Raw genomic sequence first — 20,995 nt, forward strand, 5'->3', positions numbered from 1 at the left:
ATGGCCTTTATACTATTGTTAGTATGCATTTTACTTATGCATATGTTATAAACCCCACAATACATTGTTATTCATTTTGTTTGAGCAGTCAATTATATTTTTTAAGGTTTTAAATAGTAAGAAAATATTATATAAGAAAAGTATCTTATATATTCATCCTTTCAGTTACCATTTCTGGTGACTTTCATTTTTACGTTAGGGCCAAATTCTATCTGATAATGTTTTCCTTCTGTCTTTTTTGTTTCTCTAGTCCTCCTTTACAGCTTTCTTTTGCATTAAGTGAATGTTTTCTAGTGTAACATTTTCATTCCTTTAATGATTTTTTTCCACTATTCATTTTTTAGTTTTTTCTTTAGTCTTTGCTCTAGGGCTTACATTATACATTTTAATTCATCAGGATCTACTTTAGATATACTAACTAAAGATATAAAGGTATACTATGTTACGGCTGAGTAGAGGCTCTACCTTATGAGTAGGGGTGCATGGAAGAAGAGACCCAACCTTTCAGCTGCACTTGCCTGGATTTAGCTTCCATAACATATAGTTAGGAGAGATGAGAAATGCTGATGGCCTGTTCCTCCTGAAACATACCATACCCTTCAACTGGGAGCTGTGGGAGAGCCTGTGTTCTTGGCTGTGCCTACCTGGAGTGGAGTTTCTGCCATACTGAGCTGGAAGAGGAGCGAGAGGGGGTGGTTCATGGTTCAAATGCTACAGACTCTCCCTGTTTTTACCTTGATCCTTATCACATACTTTTAAGTTTAAGTTTAAAAGTTTAAGATGACTTTTTTCCTCTGGCTGCTTTTAAGATTTTCTCTTCATCACTGGTTTTAAACAACTTGATTATGATGTGTCTCGATGGAGTTTTCTTCATGCTTCTTGTGCTTGGGGTTTGTTGAGCTTCTTGGATCTGCAGGTTATAGTTTTCATCAAGTTTGAAAACTTTTGGCCATTATTTCTTCCAATTTTTTTTCTGTTTCCCCTTCACAGACTCAAATTACTCATATCATAGGCCACTTAAAGTTGTCCCAAATATCACTGATTCTCTTTTTATTTTTTTAATTTTTTAAAATTAATTAATTAATTTATTTATTTTTGGCTGAGTTGGGTCTTCGTTGCTGCGTGCCAGCTTTCTCTAGTTATGGCGAGCGGAGGTTACTCTTTGTTGTGGTGTGCGGGCTTCTCATTGTGGTGGCTTCTCTTGTTGCGGAGCACAGGCTTTAGGCACGTGGGCTTCAGTAGTTGTGGCATGCAGGTTCTAGAGCGCAGCCTCAGTAGTTATGGCGCGCGGGCTTAGTTGCTCCGCAGCATGTGGGATTTTTCCAGAGGGCTCGAACCTGTGTCCCCTGCATTGGCAGGCAGATTCTTAACCACTGCACCACCAGGGAAGTCCACTTCTTTTTATTTCTTAAATTCATTTTTCTCTGTATGTTTCCTTTAGGATAGTTTCTATTGCTATGCCGTCAAGTTCATTAATATTTTCTAATGCCATTGTGATATTGTGATTTATTTTATGAAATATATATTTGGCCTTTGTCTCCTTCTTGACACAGAGCTAAATGATAAGAATGATAAAGGTGTCCTTTGTTATTCATAACAAGCCCCTTTCAACTACCTCTGAGTTTATGTTAATAAAGTGACCATTGGAAATCACCTAAGGATGAGGGCTGATTGCCAGGGCAACTAACCATGCGATTATAGGATTGGAACTTTCAGCCTATCCTCCAACTTCTAGCCTCCAAGGAGGAGAGAGGGGCTGGAGCTTGAATTAATCACTCATGGCCAATGATTTAATCAAGCATGCCTATGTAGTGAAGCCTCCATAAGTCCCAAAAGGACAGGGTTTGGTGAGCTTCTGCGTTGGTAAAGACGTGGAGGTCCTGGGAGAATGGCAAGCCCAGGGAAAGCATGGAAACTCCAAGTCCCTTCCCACATACCTTGCTCTATGCATCTCTTCCATCTGGCTGTCCCTGAGCTACATCCTTTTATAATCCAGTAAATAAAATGTTCTCCTGAGTTCTGTGAACTGCTCTAGCAAATTAATTGGACCAAGGAGGGGGTTCAACCTATAGATGGTCAGTCAGAAGCACAGGAAACAACCTGGACTTGTAATTGTCATCTGAAGTTGGGGGTGAGACAGTCTTGTGGGACCGAACCCTTAATCTGTGGGATCTGACACTATCTCCAGGTAGATATGTCAGAATTGAGTTAAATTGTAGGACTCAGGTGGTGCTAAAGAACTGCTTGGTGGTGTGGGGAAAACCCCAGACACATTTGGTGGTCAGAAGTGTCAAAAGTGAAATACTGTAGTGGTATTCAGAGAATATTGTATGTGATGTAAATGAAAACAATAGTTTTTCTTTATATCCATGCAGTGTATTTTTCATCTCAGGTAACATTTTTTAATCTCTGGACTTTCAATTTGAGTCTTTTTTGTGTCTTCCTTGTCTCCTCTGAGCCTTTTAGATATACTGAATACAATTATAACTGTCTCAATCTTCTTCTCTGTTCATTCTAACATCTTGATGCCAAAATCTTGGACCTCTGTGCACTGATGTCGAACCGAAATACGGAGACAGAGTTTTGGAGGAAGACAAAAAATAGCTTTATTCTTTGCCAGGCAAAGAGGGAACACAGTAGGCTAGCACCTCAAGAACTGTGGCCCCCTCCCTGGGGAATAGGGAGAGGTCTTATAGTCAGGGCTCATGGTCAGGAGTATGTGATAAGGATCAAGGCAGTAACAATCTTGCATTCTTCTTTCTTCTGCAAAGTTTCAACACAACACTGGGTCTGGTCGTCTCCAAGGGTGGGGTTGCTGACAAGATTAAGATGTGTGCAGCTTCTCAGGTGGTTGATGAGCTTCTCTGGTCCCTTTAATCTTGCCTCAGGTGGTTTCTGGCTGCTCCTCCCTTAATTAGCAATTGTTCCAATCTGCCCTTTGGAACTCAGGAGAGGTCATGGAGGCTGGAGTCTTGCCTACAAGAAATGGGGAACAAAAAGGCCTCCATGCCTGGGAGCCCCAGAGGGCCCCACTTGGTTTCAATCTGTGTCAATTCTGGGCCAGTTTTTATTGACTGATTATTCTCTTCATTATGGGTCATGCTTTCATGTCTTGTTGTATCTGATTGGATGCTAGTAATCGTGAGTTTTACCTTGTTGGGTGCTGGATAGTTTTTGCATTCTCGTAAGTTTTTCTTGAACTTTTTTCCTGGGATGAAGTTCAGTTACTTGGAAATGGTTTGATTTTTTTCAAGTCTTGCTTTTGTACTCATTAGACATTTTCTGGAGTAGTGCTCAGTTTAGGGCTAATTATTCCCCATCACTGAGGCAAGACCCTACTGAGTACACACTTTACCCAGTGCCCCATGAACTAAATTTCCAGTCTGGCTGCTGGGAACAGGCGTTGTTCCTGGTACTCACTGTTCCTTCTAACCCCCCTTTCCGATGGTTCATTCCTCAGGCTCGTGGATGCACTGATCAGCACTCTACTGAATACTCAAGGGGACCCTCTGCTGAACTTTGGGGTTCTCTCTTTGTGCAGCTATGTGTTCTCTGGTTCTCTCTCCTAAGAAATGTGGCTGATTTGGTCCCTGGACCCTCACCTTTCTCTTTTCAACTCAGGGAATCTGCCAGGCTTCATCTTAGTTTCCCCTCTCTGAACCATGCCCTGGAAAATACGTGAAGGCAAGTAAACTGGGGTAATTGTAGAACTCACCTTACTTATTTCCAATGTCCTTCATTGCTGGTGTCCAGCACATTGAAAATTGTTGTTTCATATATTTTGTCTGTTTTTTTTGTTGTTGTTTGTTTATTTGTTTCAAATGGAAAGGTAAATCCAACCCCTTCCTTCACCCACCTTGACCAGAAGCAGAAATTGGTAGTTATTATTATTCTACTATTTATTCAAAATATCTGTTGGGCACCTACTTGCATGAGGCACTGCACTTGGTGCTGGGTATACAGTGATGAATCAACAATAATGGTCCCTGGCCTCAAGGCGAATCTGTCTTATGGGGATCAACTTGTGTGGAAAGGCAATAAATGTGCTGGTCCCTGGCCTTATGCACATAAACACGAATCATATGTGGTCCTTCCTTTCAATGAATTCAGAATTAAGGGAGACGGAGAAAGATTTGTTAATCCAAAGCAAACTGTGAAAGGTGTTATGTGTGAGATACAAAGCTCCGGGCATATTTAGGGAGAAGTAATAAGTTCTGACTGGAGGTATAAGGGAAAACCTCATGGGGAAGGTGACATTTGAGTTGAGCCTTGAAAACTGTGTGCAATTTTGAATGGAGAAGTAGAAAAAGGTAGAATGCTCAAGGTGCTTTTAAACCTGAAAGCAGTTAATCATGATTGCTCCTAGCAGACACAGTCACTGGCTTGCTCTTCCTTGCCAACAGAACACTAATCACGGGCTTCAGAGGAAGCTACATATCTTCCAGCTCCAGGAAGTGAATCTTGATTTGCCTAAATCAGCGCTGGAAATTCCATTCCCCTTGCCTGGATCAGGCATAGGCCTGTGACACAATTCTGGCCAGTGAGATGTGAAGGAATGTCTGCTGGGAGAATTTTCTTCTTAATAAAGAGAGGAAACACTCCTTTTTTTCCCCGTGCTTCTGAGAGAAAAAACACAAAACACAAAACCTGGTTTCTTGATGATGTCATCAACCCACTTGGAAAAAAAAAAAAAGCGCCACTTGAATTAACCACTCTGAAATTGATCGAACATGAGACTTCTTGTTCCCTGAGACGACAAAGTTTTCTTATTGTTTTAGTAACTTCTGGTTGGATATTGTTGTCTTTGATGATGTTACTTGCAGCCAGAAATGTAGATCAACATACTCCAACCGACCAGCCCACCTTTTTGAAATTTGCTTTTCTTTTCCACTGGTACCAACTGCTGCTAAATGTCACTCCTCTTGCCTCTGGTTCCTTTGCCTCATCAAGAATAAAGATTAAAAATGACAATATACTTAGCCATACATGCACATAGGAAGAAATAAAAGGCAATTTTTAAAATGAAAGAAAGCAATTACACAGTGAAATACCTTGACTATTTAATATCGTCACTTATTCCTGATCCTTTGGTTGAGAGGACTTGTTTAACTCTCATAGGACAGTAGAGGAATGAAAATATAAAAGAATAGAATGTAGGCAAGCCCAGGGGAAATGATATAAACTTCCACATTCACAGCAGTGCTGGAATTCTCTGGTAATTCCCATGGGAGCCAAGACTACCTCTGGAACAATCTAACTGTTGGAAACCACTAGTGTCTGGCAGGAAACCAACTAGAACAGGGTCAAAGGACGTGCCATTCTCATTCCTGAGAGTCTGCATCAATCCGGGGGCCCAGGCCTGCCGCTAGCAACATTGCAAATAAGCAAAGACTGTCTCCAAACTCCACCCACTTTCTCATTCCCTTCCTTATCCTCCTCCTCTTTTTCTAGCTTTGATCTCTTCTCTCTGTGCCTCCTCCCACTCCTCCCCCTCACCCCCCCACTCGACAAATCACATCCTGCTTGCCAGATGAGCACAGAAGGTACTAAGCCACCTGCCTCGGGGCCCTTGCATTTCAATCGGGAGCTCTTACACACCCAAAGAAATGCTTCATATTGCTTGAAATCCAAGCCTCTGGACAGGCAGTGGGGGACAAGCCACTCAAGCATAGCACTTCCTGTCTCATGCAAAGGCAGTGCGGGTGGGGTGAGGCACCAAGGAATACATCCAGGTCTCGCTGCCAACCAGTGGGGATGTACAGGATCACAAGGACTTTACCTCAAACTCTAATGCTCTCTGCCCATTCACACAGAACGTATCCTCCTCTCATATATTCAGACTCCTGCTATCTGGCTTATCCCTCTCACCTTCTGTCCCAGTTTAGATGTCCCTTCCTCCAGGAAGCCTTCCCAGATCGATCCCCTCTGACATAACCCATGACACTGAATGCCTACCTCCCCAATAACTTGTCATGCTGATTTGCCATCTGTGGCTACTCAGTAAACCAGTGCCCAGCGTAGCTCTGACATTTAGCAGGTGCTCAGTATATTGAATGAATGAATTAGTGAGTCAATGAATGAATGAATATTTGTTCACATACACTATAGTTCTCCAAAAACCATGACTGTCATGTTCCCCAGTGTACCCTCAACACCCAGTCCAGTGCTTAGGCCATGGAAGGCACACAATCATTATTCACTAATTGACTGAAAGAAGTCTTCAAAAGACGGGTACTTGGATCTATACTGCTGTTGATAGTGTCCTGATATCCTTATTGCAAGAGCAAGAAGCACAGCCCAGTGACCTTTTCTAGATGATCAGGGATGGGGGACGGAGCAAGATGAAGGAAAAGCTCTGGGAGTTCAGCTGCCCAGGGCTATAGGGGTGGGCTCCTCTTCAACCACAATTTTAGATTACTAGAGGTTCATAACCTGGGGCACACGGTGGGGCTTCAGAAGATCCGTGCATCCTCTGACACTTTAATCAAACATCCAAGCCTGTAGCTGTATGTACATTTTTCTGTAAGAGGGTCCATGGCTTTCAGTGAGCCTCAAAAGGCTGTAACACACAAAGAATCATTGCTCTACCTGAACTGTCCAATATGACAGCCACTAGCCACATGCTGCTATTTAAGTTTAAATCTAAGTTAAATTTTCAATGCCTCAGTTACACTAGCTACCTGTCAAGTGTGCTCAGTAGCCACTCCCTATTGGACAGCCCAGATATAGAACGTTTCATCCCTGCATAAAGTTCTACAGAGCTTCTCTATAGCGGTAGCATTACTCCGGATTCAACGTACAGACAAGATTTGTTTAAGACATGTAGTCCTTTTGTACAGTGAGTTGCCATCCTTTAGAAATGAAAGCAGACATCCGAGATCCTGACTTCTTTTGAGACCATCTGCCAACTTGGGGCCTGCACTCCTGCTGGCAGCCGGAGTGCACAGGACTGCTCTGTTTAGATGGTCTCTCGTCATGTTGACGTCATCTGCTTGGCCCTCCTCCACATTTGAGTTTGCGACCCTTGTTTCTAGGAGACCTCGCCCACCCGGGTCTCCTTCCAGTCTCTTTGCGTTTCTAACCACACTCCAAGTTTGGGTAAGTGGGGTTGAATTTGTTTTAAGAGCACTTCTTGGGGCGGCGTCTGGGGCTGAGATTCGGGCTCCCAGCTGGAAGTTGGGTAGAGCCAGCGCCTCCCTCCGTTCAGTTCTCTGGAACCGAAAGGGGAGAGGGAATTTTACCCCGAACATCTGTTGCTTGACAAAGAACTTCCCGGTCTTCTTACCAGCCCGCCAGTCCCCAGCCCAGTCCGCCTGGGCCCGCCCCTCGCGACGAGATCGCGGGGAGGGGCCGAGGCGAAATCCGATCCCTGCGCCCACCACCCGGGCGGGCGACGTGGCTCCGCGGCCCCGGCTTCCCTCCGCAGCCCGGCGGCCAATGGGCGCGTGAGCAGGGCCGCCGGCGCTCCCCTGACCGCCGCCTGGGGCGCGCCCCTCCGCTCTGGCACGGGGCGGGCGCTGGCCGAGGGGCCGGCCCGTCCCCTCCCTCCTCGCGCTGTCCGCAGCCCCGCCGCCGCAGCCGCCGCCGCCGCCGCGCTCGCTCCGAGCACGCATTCCCGAGCCGCCGCTCTCATCGCTCGCTCGGTCCCTCCCCGCGGGCCGCTCTCCGCTCCCGACGATGGCGCGCGGCGGCCGCGTTCGCCACCTGGGGCTGGCCATGGGGCTGCTGCTGGCGCTGGTGCTGGCGCCCCCGGCGCTGCGGGCCAAGCCCACGGTGCGCAAGGAGCGCGTGGTGCGGCCCGACTCGGAGCTGGGCGAGCGGCCGCCCGAGGACAACCAGAGCTTCCAGTACGACCACGAGGCCTTCCTGGGCAAGGAGGACTCCAAGACCTTCGACCAGCTCACCTCGGAGGAGAGCAAGGAGAGGCTGGGGTGAGGCCGCGCTCGGGGGCTCCGCAGGTGCCCGCGGGGCCACTCGCGCGGGAGCCGCGCGGACCGCCAGCCGCAAAGCGAAAGAGAAATCGGGCGCCGGGACCCAAGGGCGGGGGCCCGGCGGGCCCGGCGGCTGAGCTGGGGCAGAGTTGCCCGCGGGCGCCGGGACCCTGCGTGCTGATCGCCGCCGGGGCCGGGGTGGCTTCCCGCGGGGAGGCGAGAACGTGGCAGCGGTCGCGGGAGCCAGGACGGCCAGGGCCCGCCCCCTCCCCTGGGTTGCATCAGAAGGGAGGGGAGAGAGCGTACAAAAGAAGAATTTGTCCACGGTGGCCTTTTAGTGACATGAGTTCTTCCCCACTCTCCCGGTTTCTCTCTTACCCCCGCATTCCAAGAGAGGAGGGCATGAGACACTGCTAAGGTCTCAAGGATTATCATTAAAGGGTAAAAGATGAGGGGGCAGCCGAAGGAGAGGGTTGATTCCTGGCCTATGTCCCTGGGCCCGGACTGGGGTGTTCTTGCCTTCTGCTTAATCGCCCCAATATCGGAAGTAAGGGGTATAAAAATCCTGTTGTTAAGAAGGGAGGGGCATTTGGGGATGGGGAGTGGAAATGGAAACTGGTCCCCTCCTTTCTGTTTCCAGCAGTTTCTGATGGCAGCAGAGGCACCCAGTCTTTTGGCAGCTGAGGGCAAAAAGCTGGAGGGTGGTGTGGTGACAGGTTGTGAATTTCACTGTTGAAGGCAGTTGAGTCAGGAACCAAACCTGGGAAACAAAACTTGAGTACATCTCAGTGCACCCTCTCCGCAGCCCCTGGGGAGACACTTGAGCTTTGTGCAAAGGTATCTGGGAACCCTTTCACAGAGGAATCAGCAGTCAGCCTGATCCCAGATGGAGACCCATCTAGGGAGGGTCCCAAGAGCCCTGCCTACTGGGCACCAGGCCTCCGGGAATCTGGTTCCTGGGGGTGGAGGGTCTTTCTGGCCTGCTACACAAAAAAGGAACACAGCCATCCTTGTGCTGATGGGGGCTACCAAAGGCCAATGTGGCTGGTTAGAATATGAGGCTAAATTATACCTATTGTGTAGGTGCACCATCTGCCTGCTCTGATAAAAAGATCTTTGAACTTCAAAGTCACCTCCCAACAATCACCTTTTATTTTGCAGAGAAGTACTTTCTCTTCTAGTTTGGGCTTTAACAAAGGGAGCCATTGATGAGTTCAGTCCATTGTATTGCTTTGAGGCACTTGGAAGCTGATTTATTCTGGGGCCCCAGGTGGCAGCCATTTGTCACCAGGGAGAAGGAGGAGGAGAGGTTTGAGGGATTGGAGTAGGGAACTCCAGTTTTCAGTCGTAAGGCTTCCAGTTTAATGCCTTCATCATGATGAGTAAGAGAGCAAGTGGTGATGAGCAAGTGGTAATGGAGTTGGTCTGCATTTGACCCTTGTATGAACACCTTAGCTGCATTCATTCATTTTTTTTGAATTTTATTTTATTTATTTTTTTATACAGCAGGTTCTTATAAGTTATATATTTTATACATAATAGTGTGTATATGTCAACCTGCATTCATTTATTCATGCAACAAACATTTGAATGGCTACTGTGTTCCAGGCACCGTGTTAGATACCTGACAACTACAAAGATAAAACCTTATGTTCTAGGCCATAAAGTACTTATAATCATATGCGGAGGAGAGAGATTCAAGCAGATGCTATGCATAATTGCTGTGATGGTGGCATGTAAAAGCCACAATGACCACATCTAGGAGAAGGAGCTCCCTAAGGCTTCGGGTTGGAGAAAGTAACTTGGGGGTTTGGGATGTCACCTGACCAGAGCTTGTGGCATGACTCAAAGGTTACCTGGCGTATGAGCAGGGAAAGGCATACTGAAGAGAGAACAGCCTGCTTATACAGGTTTTGAAATCTGTTCTTGTGGATTCGGGGTGTTGGGACAGTAAAGGGACAGGGCAGGAAAAGTGGGAGGTGGGAGTGGCGAGGAGGCCAAGGGCAGAGCAGGGAGGACCTCTGTGAGGTGGAGATTAGACGTTATTCTGTACATGGTAGAAATGTCATCATCCCAAAAATTTATTAGGTAAGTTGGACTGGCAGTAGGGCAGAGAACATAACTGAGGCACGGATGGCAAGACCAGGGACACAGGGTGGCCGTGAGCGCCTAAATCAGGCACAGCGGGAGAGGGTAAACCCAGAGCCACGGTGGAGGTGGAACTGGCAGCGCTTGCTTTTGGCTCAACGTCGGGGTGGGGGAGAGAAGGGGGCAATCGAGGGTGGCATCCGTTCTCTGGCCTTGAGCCGCTGGATGGGTAGTGGACACACCGCTCACCTCTAAGGTAAATCTGGGCTAAATGCAGAGGAGGCTGGAGCGTTGGAAATGATGGGTGCAGTATGGGACTGGCAGAGCGTGAGAAGCCATTTGTCTGTCCACAGCTCCTGGTGCAACAGCCCCCTCCAAGTCCGGACTGCAGAGGCAGGAGCACGACTGGATCCAGGCAGCTTTGTCACCACCATCTGCCCATAGATTCTGAAAACATGACAGCTCTAAGGCCCCTGAAGACAAAAAAAAAAAAAAGTGGGGACCCAGAGGCTTCATGCAGTCACAAATGTGCTGCGCAGTCTGAGAAAAAAATGTAAATTACTTGCCACGATTTAACATCAAAGCGATTTCACATACAGCCCCCGATTTCCGGCTTCTCTTGACACCCATGGCCCATTTTTCCATGAGGCAGTCATTGTCTGAAGCAGAGCTGGGCAGCCTTGTTGGCAGCTGTCAGGGGATCCCCGGGCTCCCTGGACGCTTTGCTTACTTCCATTACCTGTTACCTGTTTGTTGAGTTCTCCATCCACCTGTGGTGGGGATTGTCATCCTTAGTGAGGAAAGGCACACATTCTCTCCTCTATTCCTCACAACATTCCTTGTAAAGTAGGTGTTCCATTTACAGTTGGGGAAACTGAGACTCAGAGAGTCAAGTCATTTGCCCAAGATCACACAGGACTAGGGTCCAGGTGTTCTGATTATAGCGTTTGGTTTATTTACGTCATAGCCTCCTTTCCCTATAGCTCATGTTTGAGATTTTTAAAGAGAGAGGTTAAGATTATATATGCTTCCAACAAATATTTATTGAGGTCCCACTACGTGTTTCTTTGGCATAGATTAGATGCTGTCCTTTCCACAAAAACAGGTTGTATACTGTCTGATATACAGGTTGTATATCGTTTGGTCTTTGCTGGTTTGAGATTTTGCTTCTCGGTTAGCTTTGGATAACCGATGGGCATGTCACCACTGTGTCCCCAGGACTGGAGCAGTGTCTGGCGCACAGTAGGTAGGCTGAACACTGCACTGTGTTGAAAGAATTCTGCTTTGTATCTAGCTGTGGTTTCCTGGAAGGAAGATACTTGAGGTTTAGTCTTTTGGTCTTGAGACCTGTTAAAATTGCAAATGAAGGGACAAGTCAAAGCTGTTAGTAAAGTTTACACCTTCCTGAGAAAGGGGAGCTTGGGCTACCCGGGTTCCGGTAGGAGATGGAGATTTAAGTGCTAATGAATTCATTTCCATTTCTAATTGATCAAAGAGTAATTGCCGATTTGAACTTCTGTTCACAGTAAGAAAGATAAAATTCCATCCCAAAGCAAAGAAACAAATCCCTAATTAGCCTGTATGACATCATCCCAGGTAAATGGACTACTAGGGTAAAACTTTCTTAAACATCGGAAATAGCTTGCAGGTGTCTTTGAAGTTCCCTTCAGGGATGGCATCCCTAGCTTGGGGCCCTTTGGCCTAGAGATGGACACTGTTGAGTTCCCAGCCTGAAGTTTGCTCCAGACAGGGGTTTGGGGTGCCTTAGTGAAGTCCAGTGGGGAATTGCTGGAACCTGGGCCAGCTGTGGAGCAGGAGATGCCAGTGGGCATAGGGGTCTTCACCCTAAGAGCAAGGGGTTGAGGCTCCTGCAGCTGCTTAGCTGGTCAAGTTTCTTGAATAGGTTCTAAAATGTCAAGGCTCTTTCATCCCTGACTTTTTTTTTTTTTTGGCTGTGTTGGGTCTTCGTTGCTGCGCGTGGGCTTTCCCTAGTTGTGGTGAGCAGGGGCTACTCTTCGTTGCGGTGCACAGGCTTCTCATTGCAGTGGCTTCTCTTGTTGCAGAGCATGGGCTCTAGGTGCGAGGGCTCAGTAGTTGTGGCTCGTGTGCTCTAGAGCACAGGCCTAGTAGTTGTGGCGCGCGGGCTTAGTTGCTCTGCGGCATGTGGGATCTTCCCGGACCAGGGCTCGAACCCGTGTCCTCTGCATTGGCAGGCGGATTCTTAACCACTGCACCACCAGGGAAGCCCCTCATCCCTGACATTTTCTGCTTTGTCCAAGATCTGGTCTCCTCCTGCTTTAAGTTTCAAGTCTTTGAATCCAAAGTGGTGAGATTAAAAAATAAATAAATAAATAAACCCACTTATTTTTTGGTTGGTTTAGTTAGAATCTTCCATCTTTTTCATTGGGCTTAGAGCCAGAGGACATGGATTCTTACCCCAGTGGTACCAAATACTCCCTCATTACTCTAAAATGAGGGAGTTAGACTATATCAGGGAAGACTGCTAGGTTTCATCTGACAAATCAACTCACTCAGTTTCTGCAGAGCGCTGTGTTGAGAAGGATTCTGAGGCCACATCAAGGTTTTTTATCAGGACAGAAGGGCCTGATCCACTAGTAGTGTCTGCCATTGGCATTGGGTGGTTGTGGGGAAGGCATATCATCCTTGGAAAAGGTAAACTTCAAGATCCTTTCCAGCACCGTCGGATCATTAATTTTATTTTAGCATTTATGCATCTTAGATTCTGCAGGTGTTTGATCTCTTTCTGGAACAGGATCACACAAGTCTTGATAATAGCCTTGTGGGGTTTTTTTTAACTACAGGAAGATTGTCGATCGAATTGACAGTGATGGGGATGGCTTTGTCACCACCGAGGAGCTGAAAACCTGGATCAAACGAGTGCAGAAAAGGTACATCTACGATAATGTCGCCAAAGTCTGGAAGGATTATGATCGGGACAAAGATGATAAAATTTCCTGGGAAGAATACAAACAAGCCACCTACGGTTACTACCTAGGTAAGAGGCGCTGCAAGAGTGATTACAAGCTTCTTGTGGGAAACTCTACTGTCTCATCATATCTACCCCCTTTGGGGAGACGTCTCAACCTCCTAAGTAAAAACTGCTTGTGTAACATCCTGCTCTGCTTACCGAGAATACACCAAGTTGCTTACTGTGAGTGAACTTGTAGGTGGAAGGGGGCAAGGGTCTAATCAAAAATAAACTGCTGCCTAACCTGAGCTTACAGTCTCAGAGGTACACCCAGAGAACAAGGCAGAGAGGAAGCATGTTTTGTGTTACAGTTTCAGAATGCTGCCGAGTTTCAGGTAGCAAGGACCGAGTAAGCTGGAACAGTCCAGGAAGGTTTCCTGGTGGAGGGTGGTTTGGGAACTGGGCCTTAAAGAATGGATTTGTATCTGGAGAGATAGAGACGGGTGGGGAGGGTGGGTCAGCTGGAGGGGCAAAGGTGCAACAATGCATTCAGCAGTGGGCAGGGTTTGGACATAAGTCATGCTTGTTTTGGGGGAATGATGGAGGGGGTGTGTGCCCAGCACTGGGTGCAGACCCGCTGGGTGCCTGGCAGAGCCGAGGGGGGACAGGCCTGAGGAGAACCAAAGACACATACACTCCCAGCCAGATTAAGAGAGGTCTTGAAAAGAGTCAAAGGAACATTTAGAATAGATGTCCTGGGTACTAGGGAGCCTCTGTATGTTGTGGATCAAAGAATATGATGAAAGTAGGGTTCTGCAGAGAGAAGTATGGCATTAATATGGTCTCAAGCCTATGCATTTCACCGCTTGCTGTAATGCCCCTAACAAGTCTTTAGGGCATGGATTGTATGGTGGTATGGAGGGACAGACACTAGAGGCATTCTGAAATAAAATGTTTCAAAGAAGTCGATAGGTCAAGACCTTTTGTCTTTTATGTACCATTTGGCGTGAAGGAGGAGTGATCTGGAAGAAAACGCCTTAGGAGCCCCGTTTTCATGTTTCTGTGTACATCCTGCAGGAAACCCCACAGAGTTTCATGATACTTCAGATCATCACACCTTTAAAAAAATGCTGCCACGTGATGAGAGAAGGTTCAAGGCTGCAGACCTCGATGGTGACCAGACAGCCACCCGGGAGGAGTTCACCGCCTTTTTGCACCCTGAGGAGTTTGAGCATATGAAGGAAATTGTGGTTTTGGTAAGATATAGAAAGAGCCTGCGGTGGCAAAAGACCAGGACGAAAGCTGCACGGAAACCTTGTCCCTTCTTGCAAAGTGAGAACGTTCTTCAGCCTGAAGGGAATGGGACAAGGACCCTGAAGTGGAATACACCGGAATACCTGTGTACCCAGGAGATTAGTCAGGGCAGGGTAGCTGCCGTAGCAAGTAGCCCCCAATCCCAGTCATTTAACACAATCGAAGGTTATATCCAGTCCCGGGCAGACGGTCCCGGTCAGGTGGATCTCCTGGGCAGTTCTTCTCCAAGTGTTGTCAGGCTCCCAGTCTACTTCCATCTTGTCCTCCACCATCCTGTGGCTTTGAGGTCATCCTGGCCACTACCAGCTGGTAGATAGAAGAAGAGAAGGACTGACGAGGAGGCATGGCCTGCCTTTACTGCTCCGAGGGCTCCTCCTACATATGACAAGGCAGGGGAATGCAGTCTAGATGTGTGCCCAGAAAGAACAAATGCGTTTAGTGAGCAACTAGCTAGCCTCTGTCCTATTTGTCAGCTCTGAGGGAACAACAAAAAGACTCAGAAATGGAATGCATTGTACTATTAAATCATATGGAAACTTAAAGTCGGACCATGCTTGGAAAGGATGCTCCTCTTGGAGTGTATTTGCTTTCCAGTGTCTTGTTGGGTCCCACCTGCCTTCATTTTCCACAACAGTAAAATAAATGCCATCACCTGTTTTCTGGGCAGATATCCCAAGGCAGTTCCAATTGTTTTGATGCTGGGAGACAACCAGCTCTGGACTATTTTAGTTACCCAGTTGTGGATGGGTTCATTCTTGCCTCATGCTTCATCCTTATGACCACAGTGACCCCAAGGACTGGGCAGTGGCTCTAAGAATCATTCCTTTTTACCACCCAACATCCACTTAATGATAGCTAATCTGCCAGAAGACAATGAAGATGGGAAAGTGGATTATGGGCTTCTGGATTGGCTCTGTTCTCAGGTTGGCCATTTTCTTCGGGATGCCTTTGAGTTTCTGTGACAATGGACAGTAGACTCATTTAATTACTCACCTTAGCAAAAAACCTAGTTAAGTCAAATGTATTGATACTAAATACACAACATAATACATTCGAAAGTCAGATATACTTTTATTTTCTAATTGCCCACAGTTCCATATTTTTCTGACACCAACTCGGTGTTCATGGTCCAGTTAGCACTGGAATCTCTGTGATCATTTTAGTCCAGTGGTTCTCAAGCTGGGTTCCTCACAGTACACAGAGATGATCTGGCTGGAGGGTGGAGACGGTTGACCTGGCAGGGCTTCCTGATACAATTAGAGTACCTCTGGGCTTGTCAGTACATTTTCAATTGCAGAGAGGGTGCTGCTTTTACAATTCCCCCCTTTGCTTCCTAGGAAACGCTGGAGGACATCGACAAGAACGGGGATGGCTTTGTGGATCAGGATGAGTATATTGGTAAGTGCTGGCCTGGAGGCCTGCTCCACTGTCCCAGCTGGGCAGCATCCTCCACCCACATGGCTGGCTGCTTTCCTCAGATGACTCTTTCAGCAGCAGCTGCAAGTCTGTAGGTGTCACTCCTGTGACTTCCCAGCGAGAGGGGCTTGTTACACCAGCCCTCGCGGTGCAGATTCAGGGAGGCATTCCTAGTGGAGAAGAGCCCAAAAGGCTGGCCGCACCCCAGGGCTGGCCAGCAGTTGATCCCATGGCTCTGAGAGGTGCCCTTCATCACACTGTGTCGTTCTACCTTTGCGAAATGGGACTGGAGATCCCAAAGATGTACAGTGAAGCTAGAGCGGACAGTCTCAGGGGACAGACTTTACAACAGACTGTTAGCCAGCGGGGCCTAGAAACTGGGTGGGCGGAGCTGTGGTCAACAGAACTGTTGACATGCCCGAGTTCTCTGCAGAAAGGCATTCCTTCTTAGGTAAATCCTCTTACAAAGTGCACGATGGCCCCATAATATAGCCGTCTTACGCCTCTGGCTTTTGGTCTTTCATTGGGAGTACTGTTCCTAGTTTTTTGTTCTGAAGGGCTCCACTTAAGCAACATCAAGAAGTGTGTTTGCAGGTAACTGAGCCCTGGCTGAATGGGGCTCCAATTAGTGCCCCGAGTCAGACGCCGCCCAGGAGCGCTCCCAGCGTGAAGGACTAGAGAAGGCAGCATGGGTATTTCCATTTGATCCTCAGCGGCGGCTACTTCAGCGCTTTGGCACGTGGCCCCAGCTGCAGGCCACCTTCTCGTGATAGCTCTTCTTTTCCCAAGTCTCACTAAAGTAAAAGCTGCAAAATCATTTGAAGGATGGGATGGATATAATTTTTGTGCAGATATTTAACAGAGGCAGTTAATTACCTTTCAACGTAAAAGAAGAGCCCGTGTTGCCATCAGTCTCTGGTGTGTGGTTGTATTACTTTGCCACCCCATACAGAAGAATAAGTGCCTTCTGTAATGAAGAGCAAAGTTTCTTCTAATCATTTGGAATTATATTTGGTCTGAAGAAGCAAACGCTGTCCCCCTCTGTCTGTGGTATCAGACGGGCAGCTCTCGCCACAGTAATTAAAGCCATCTCGGTGGCACTACCTTTCTTTGTAGAATAACCAATGCTGACAGCCCCGTCATCAGTGCAGGCAGCAGAGCCTGCCTCAGGCCTGGTACACATGCGTGTGCGGGAAGGTTCAGAGCCCCGGACACCTTGACAGTGGTGGCGGAATTAGACTGACAGGGAAGGCTGACTGATTAAAACGATGTAGCGCTTTGGATTAAAAATATGTGCTCTCCCCACCCTCCTCCTGATCTGCATTGAAAGGGTACAAAGTCAGGGGCAAACTCTTTGAGTGGCTTTGCCTAAAAGAAACATTCCATTCTTTACACTGGCAGAGAGGGAGGTGGGCGCATTGTTCTTAAAAACTGAATTCTGAATGACTTGCAGTCAGAGAGACCGGATGTCCAGACTTGTCTAGCAAGTGACTTCATTTATGGAGGAGCCTTCTCAGCAGGCAGAGACGAGTGGAAACCGCTGGTGATGTAGTGTAGTGGGAAGAACACTGGAATTAAGAGTCCTGGCTTCTCCGCTTACTAGCTGTGTGACCCTGTGGGAGTTGTGTAATCACTCAGTATAAGCCTCAGTTTCCTTATCTGTAAAATGGGAAGACACAGCACCCATGTTTCCAGGATGGTGTGGGTCTACTTGTAGCTGAACCCAGGGTCTTGCCTCTCTTTTTCCTTCATTCACTACCTACTGTCTCTACCACCTGACATTTCCAAGCTGTTTCCATCAAAAGAGAAATTGCCCTCAGGGTATCTCTTTTTTCCAAGAAGATCTAGTGGCTTAGCAAACAATGGATAAACTTTGCCTTCTTTTTCCTTTCCCTGCCATTTTCTAAAATAAGGATATTTATCTATCTTGTAAAATTGCTATAAGGATGAAATAAAATATATGTGAAAGCCCCTTGGAAATGATATAAACAACAATAGTAGTAAACACATTGGTTAAGACTATGGGTTGGAAGCAGAGTGCCCATGTTCCTGTGTAGCCTACTACATTCTCATACTAGCTGTGGGTCCTTGGGTTAAGGCTGTGCCTCGGTGTTTTCATCTATAAAGTGGGAATAACGACACCTAACTTCATAGGATTGTAATGAAAAATCAAATTTAAAAAAGTATGTGCTTTACACAGCATCTGGACCATAGAAAGTGCTGATATTGGTCATTGTTATTAGTTTTCACCTGTATAGTTCCAGGCTGGGTTGTAGAGGGCTTTCACATTTGACCTTCATAATAACCTTCTGAGTAATAAGTTATTGTCTCCACTTTACAGACGAGGCACTGAACTAAGTCAAAAGCCAGGATTCATCTGGCTCCCAAGCACAGTTCTTTCTCGCCCACTAAGCGGCCTTCGTAGTGGATAAATCATTGCATTATTTACCCAAGAGACTGCCCCCAGGTGTCTGGTTAGGTGTCTTGATTGCTAGAGGTCAGGTTTTCTTGGACTTACCCTCCCAGTTGTCTTTATAACCAAGAACAGCCTTTCCTTCCAGCTGATATGTTTTCCCACGAGGAGAATGGCCCTGAGCCAGACTGGGTGCTGTCAGAACGGGAGCAGTTTAATGAATTCCGAGATCTGAACAAGGACGGGAAGCTGGACAAAGATGAGATTCGCCACTGGATCCTCCCACAAGACTATGACCACGCACAGGCTGAGGCCAGGCACCTGGTGTATGAGTCGGACAAAAACAAGGTATTTCACCATCCTCTGGAATCATTCCTTGAAGGGAGACAGTTTACATAAGATTGGTTCTGTTTGCTTCTTTGATGTTTGCCTTGGCCCATGTGGCCGTGTCCTCATTGACTTCTCTCATTCCTGCCCTACATCAGAGACCTGTGAACTTGAGCCAACACCGTGATAACCCACGGTGAGCTCATTAGGCCCAGATGTTCCTGTTCCCGGAGAGTCTGCTGTGGGTCACACTTAACGTTCACTGCCATCTCCTAGGATCGCAGAACCGGTCACTTTGTTGGCTGTGGGCAGGCATGGATTTAAGAGGTGTGCCCTGTGTTGCCCTAGGACAAGCTTGTTCATGCATTCATTCAGTCAGCGGACACTCATCAGACACCTGCAGCATGTGAGGCAGAAGGAAGCCCATCACATTAAAGTCTAGGCATCCTCAGGCCAGCTCACCGTGCTGGCTCCGAGCCAATATCTATTGGTCAGTATCCAAATAAATAAATAAATAAGATTTAGAAAGAAGTCCTGCCTCTTCCCATTTTGATCACAGCTGCAAAGTCTCGGGAGACAGTCAAGTTTTGCAGTCAAGCCATAAAAGGGAAGTAGAATTCTTCGGGGCCTGTCTTGGGAATGCCAGCATTGTGTGTAGACATAACTAGACTCTGGCTTCTCAATTTCTTGAGGACTTTTCTGATATATTTTAGCACAGCTTTTGGAGCAGGAGGCTGTTCCAATTTGGGGTTTTGCAGGGCAGTGATGGTAGATGAAGGAGGTACCTAGTAGCTTATTATGAAATGTAATATTTTAAATGTTGCAGGTCAATGAAATAACATGAGCTTCATGCTGTGATGACTCAGAGTGACCAGAGTTTCTGTGACAGAGCTCTTTTTTCTCTCCTACAGGATGAAAAGCTCAGTAAAGAGGAGATCTTGGACAACTGGAACATGTTTGTTGGAAGTCAGGCTACTAATTATGGGGAAGATCTCACCAAAAACCATGATGAGCTTTGATGCACATTCACCAGAATATGACAGACTGTCATAGGCTTTCTTTTATTGTCCTGGATAATTGCTACAATTGTCTCATTTACAGCAGTTGTGTCCCCCAAAAAAGCAAGTTTATCACCTCAGATTGGGGTTAAAATTATTTTTTACTCAATATTTGCTGGAAAATAGTCATCACTGATCTTTGAGTAAGGTTTCTGTCCAAACACATTAAAATCTTGGTAAATTGCAATGCTCTATGGGGACACATTGCTAAAACATGACTTTTTAGCTTTTTCCATGAAATTTGAACTGAAGGGGAATAAAATTTGAAAAAGCCCTATTATTCAGAAGTTGGGTGAGCGGGGAGAGGGCAGTATATGGAGTGACTGCTATGTATTTTAACTGCAGAGTTTTTACATTTGCCACTGTTAAATAATTGGTGAGGGAAAATTCTGATTAAGCCTCAGTGGTATCTCATCCTACACAGGCTTCTTTCAGAGCAAGGCTGATATTTCAGATTCTTCTTCTTGACTTTGTACTCTGAGCTGTTACTGTAAATGGCATATAAATCTCTGCGCATTCTTCTATGTGGACCTGCTAATGTGCACAACAGATCCACCCATCTTTGTTTTTTGGTTTTTGTCTTTGTTTTTTACAATAAGAAGCAGTTAAGAAAGGTTATGTGAAAAAGAAAGGAATTTTAAAGGTAGGGAGAAAAGCTGAATGTCAGGCATTTGAAGAACTATAGGAAAATGGTAAACACTTTATCATACTTGAGAAATTTTTCTTGACATGTCAATGAAGCAGATCTGATCTTTGAAAAAGTGAATAGAAATCCAATCCATTTCCTTGCTGATCTCTGATAGGAATAGGGAGTAGGGTCCTAGGAAAGCCTGCTTAGTGGAGCTCTGGAACCCATCTCATCCAGTCCTGGTGAATCCACAACCCTCGGACCTGCCCCGGGACCACTTACACCATGTAATTGACAAAGCAGTGTTCCAAGCCACTGGCTGAACTGGAAGAAATAACTTTTACAGGTTGAACTTCCACCTTATAAGGAGAAAGTGAATGAAATAAAGGATCCCTCTGAGGATTTTCTACTGTGTCCTGTGGTGTTTGACTTCACATGTACCATTTGTGACATTATTCACTGTTGATATAGAATTTAACAGTGGGATGAGATGACATGAGTAAGATTATAAAAGTTTTGCATTTTAAAAATCCAACTATTAGACTGTTCAGAACATATTCATATTTACTTATTTAATACATATATACTTCTCTATGCTAATTAGAGAACCTGCAGGTCATTTTAATGGTAAGACCTTTCAGAGACAGGTTTCAGTTGGAGGAAAATCTGGACTTCTTATCAAGGCCTAGGAGGCCCTATAGCAACTGGTCCCTTCCCAACTCATCAGCCCCACTCCCTTTCACCTCCCATAGCAGCCCCACTGAGTTTCTGGTCCTCAAACACACCAAGTTCATTTCCAGGTTGGGCCTTTTGCACTTGCTATCCTTCTGATTTGGAACCCCCATCTCACACATACTGGGGTAACTCAAAACATACTTCCTCAGCAGGACC

The 20,995-nt window shown here is 46.5% G+C and overlaps 1 protein-coding gene across 1 annotated transcript; it reads left to right on the plus strand.

The window, feature by feature from the left end:
- The first annotated feature begins 7,401 nt into the window (after positions 1–7,401).
- RCN1 (reticulocalbin 1) lies at positions 7,402–20,518 on the plus strand. The gene is made up of 6 exons (XM_061201544.1): positions 7,402–7,931; positions 12,842–13,035; positions 14,026–14,204; positions 15,600–15,660; positions 18,240–18,439; positions 19,330–20,518. Exons 1-6 carry the CDS (start codon positions 7,678–7,680, stop codon positions 19,435–19,437), a joined length of 996 nt encoding a protein of 331 aa, XP_061057527.1. The 5' UTR covers positions 7,402–7,677; the 3' UTR covers positions 19,438–20,518.
- Positions 20,519–20,995: the final 477 nt, after the last annotated feature.

The sequence above is a fragment of the Eubalaena glacialis genome, chromosome 10 (assembly GCF_028564815.1).
Source record: "Eubalaena glacialis isolate mEubGla1 chromosome 10, mEubGla1.1.hap2.+ XY, whole genome shotgun sequence".
Lineage (NCBI taxonomy): Eukaryota > Metazoa > Chordata > Mammalia > Artiodactyla > Balaenidae > Eubalaena > Eubalaena glacialis.

Bases quoted from the DNA above. Each gene is read 5' to 3' on its own strand.
- RCN1 (XM_061201544.1), top strand. From the start codon at position 7,678: ATGGCGCGCGGCGGCCGCGTTCGCCACCTGGGGCTGGCCATGGGGCTG. The intron at 7,932-12,841 runs GTGAGGCCGCGC...TTTTAACTACAG, and splicing joins GAGAGCAAGGAGAGGCTGGG to GAAGATTGTCGATCGAATTG. The intron at 18,440-19,329 runs GTATTTCACCAT...TCTCTCCTACAG, and splicing joins ATGAGTCGGACAAAAACAAG to GATGAAAAGCTCAGTAAAGA.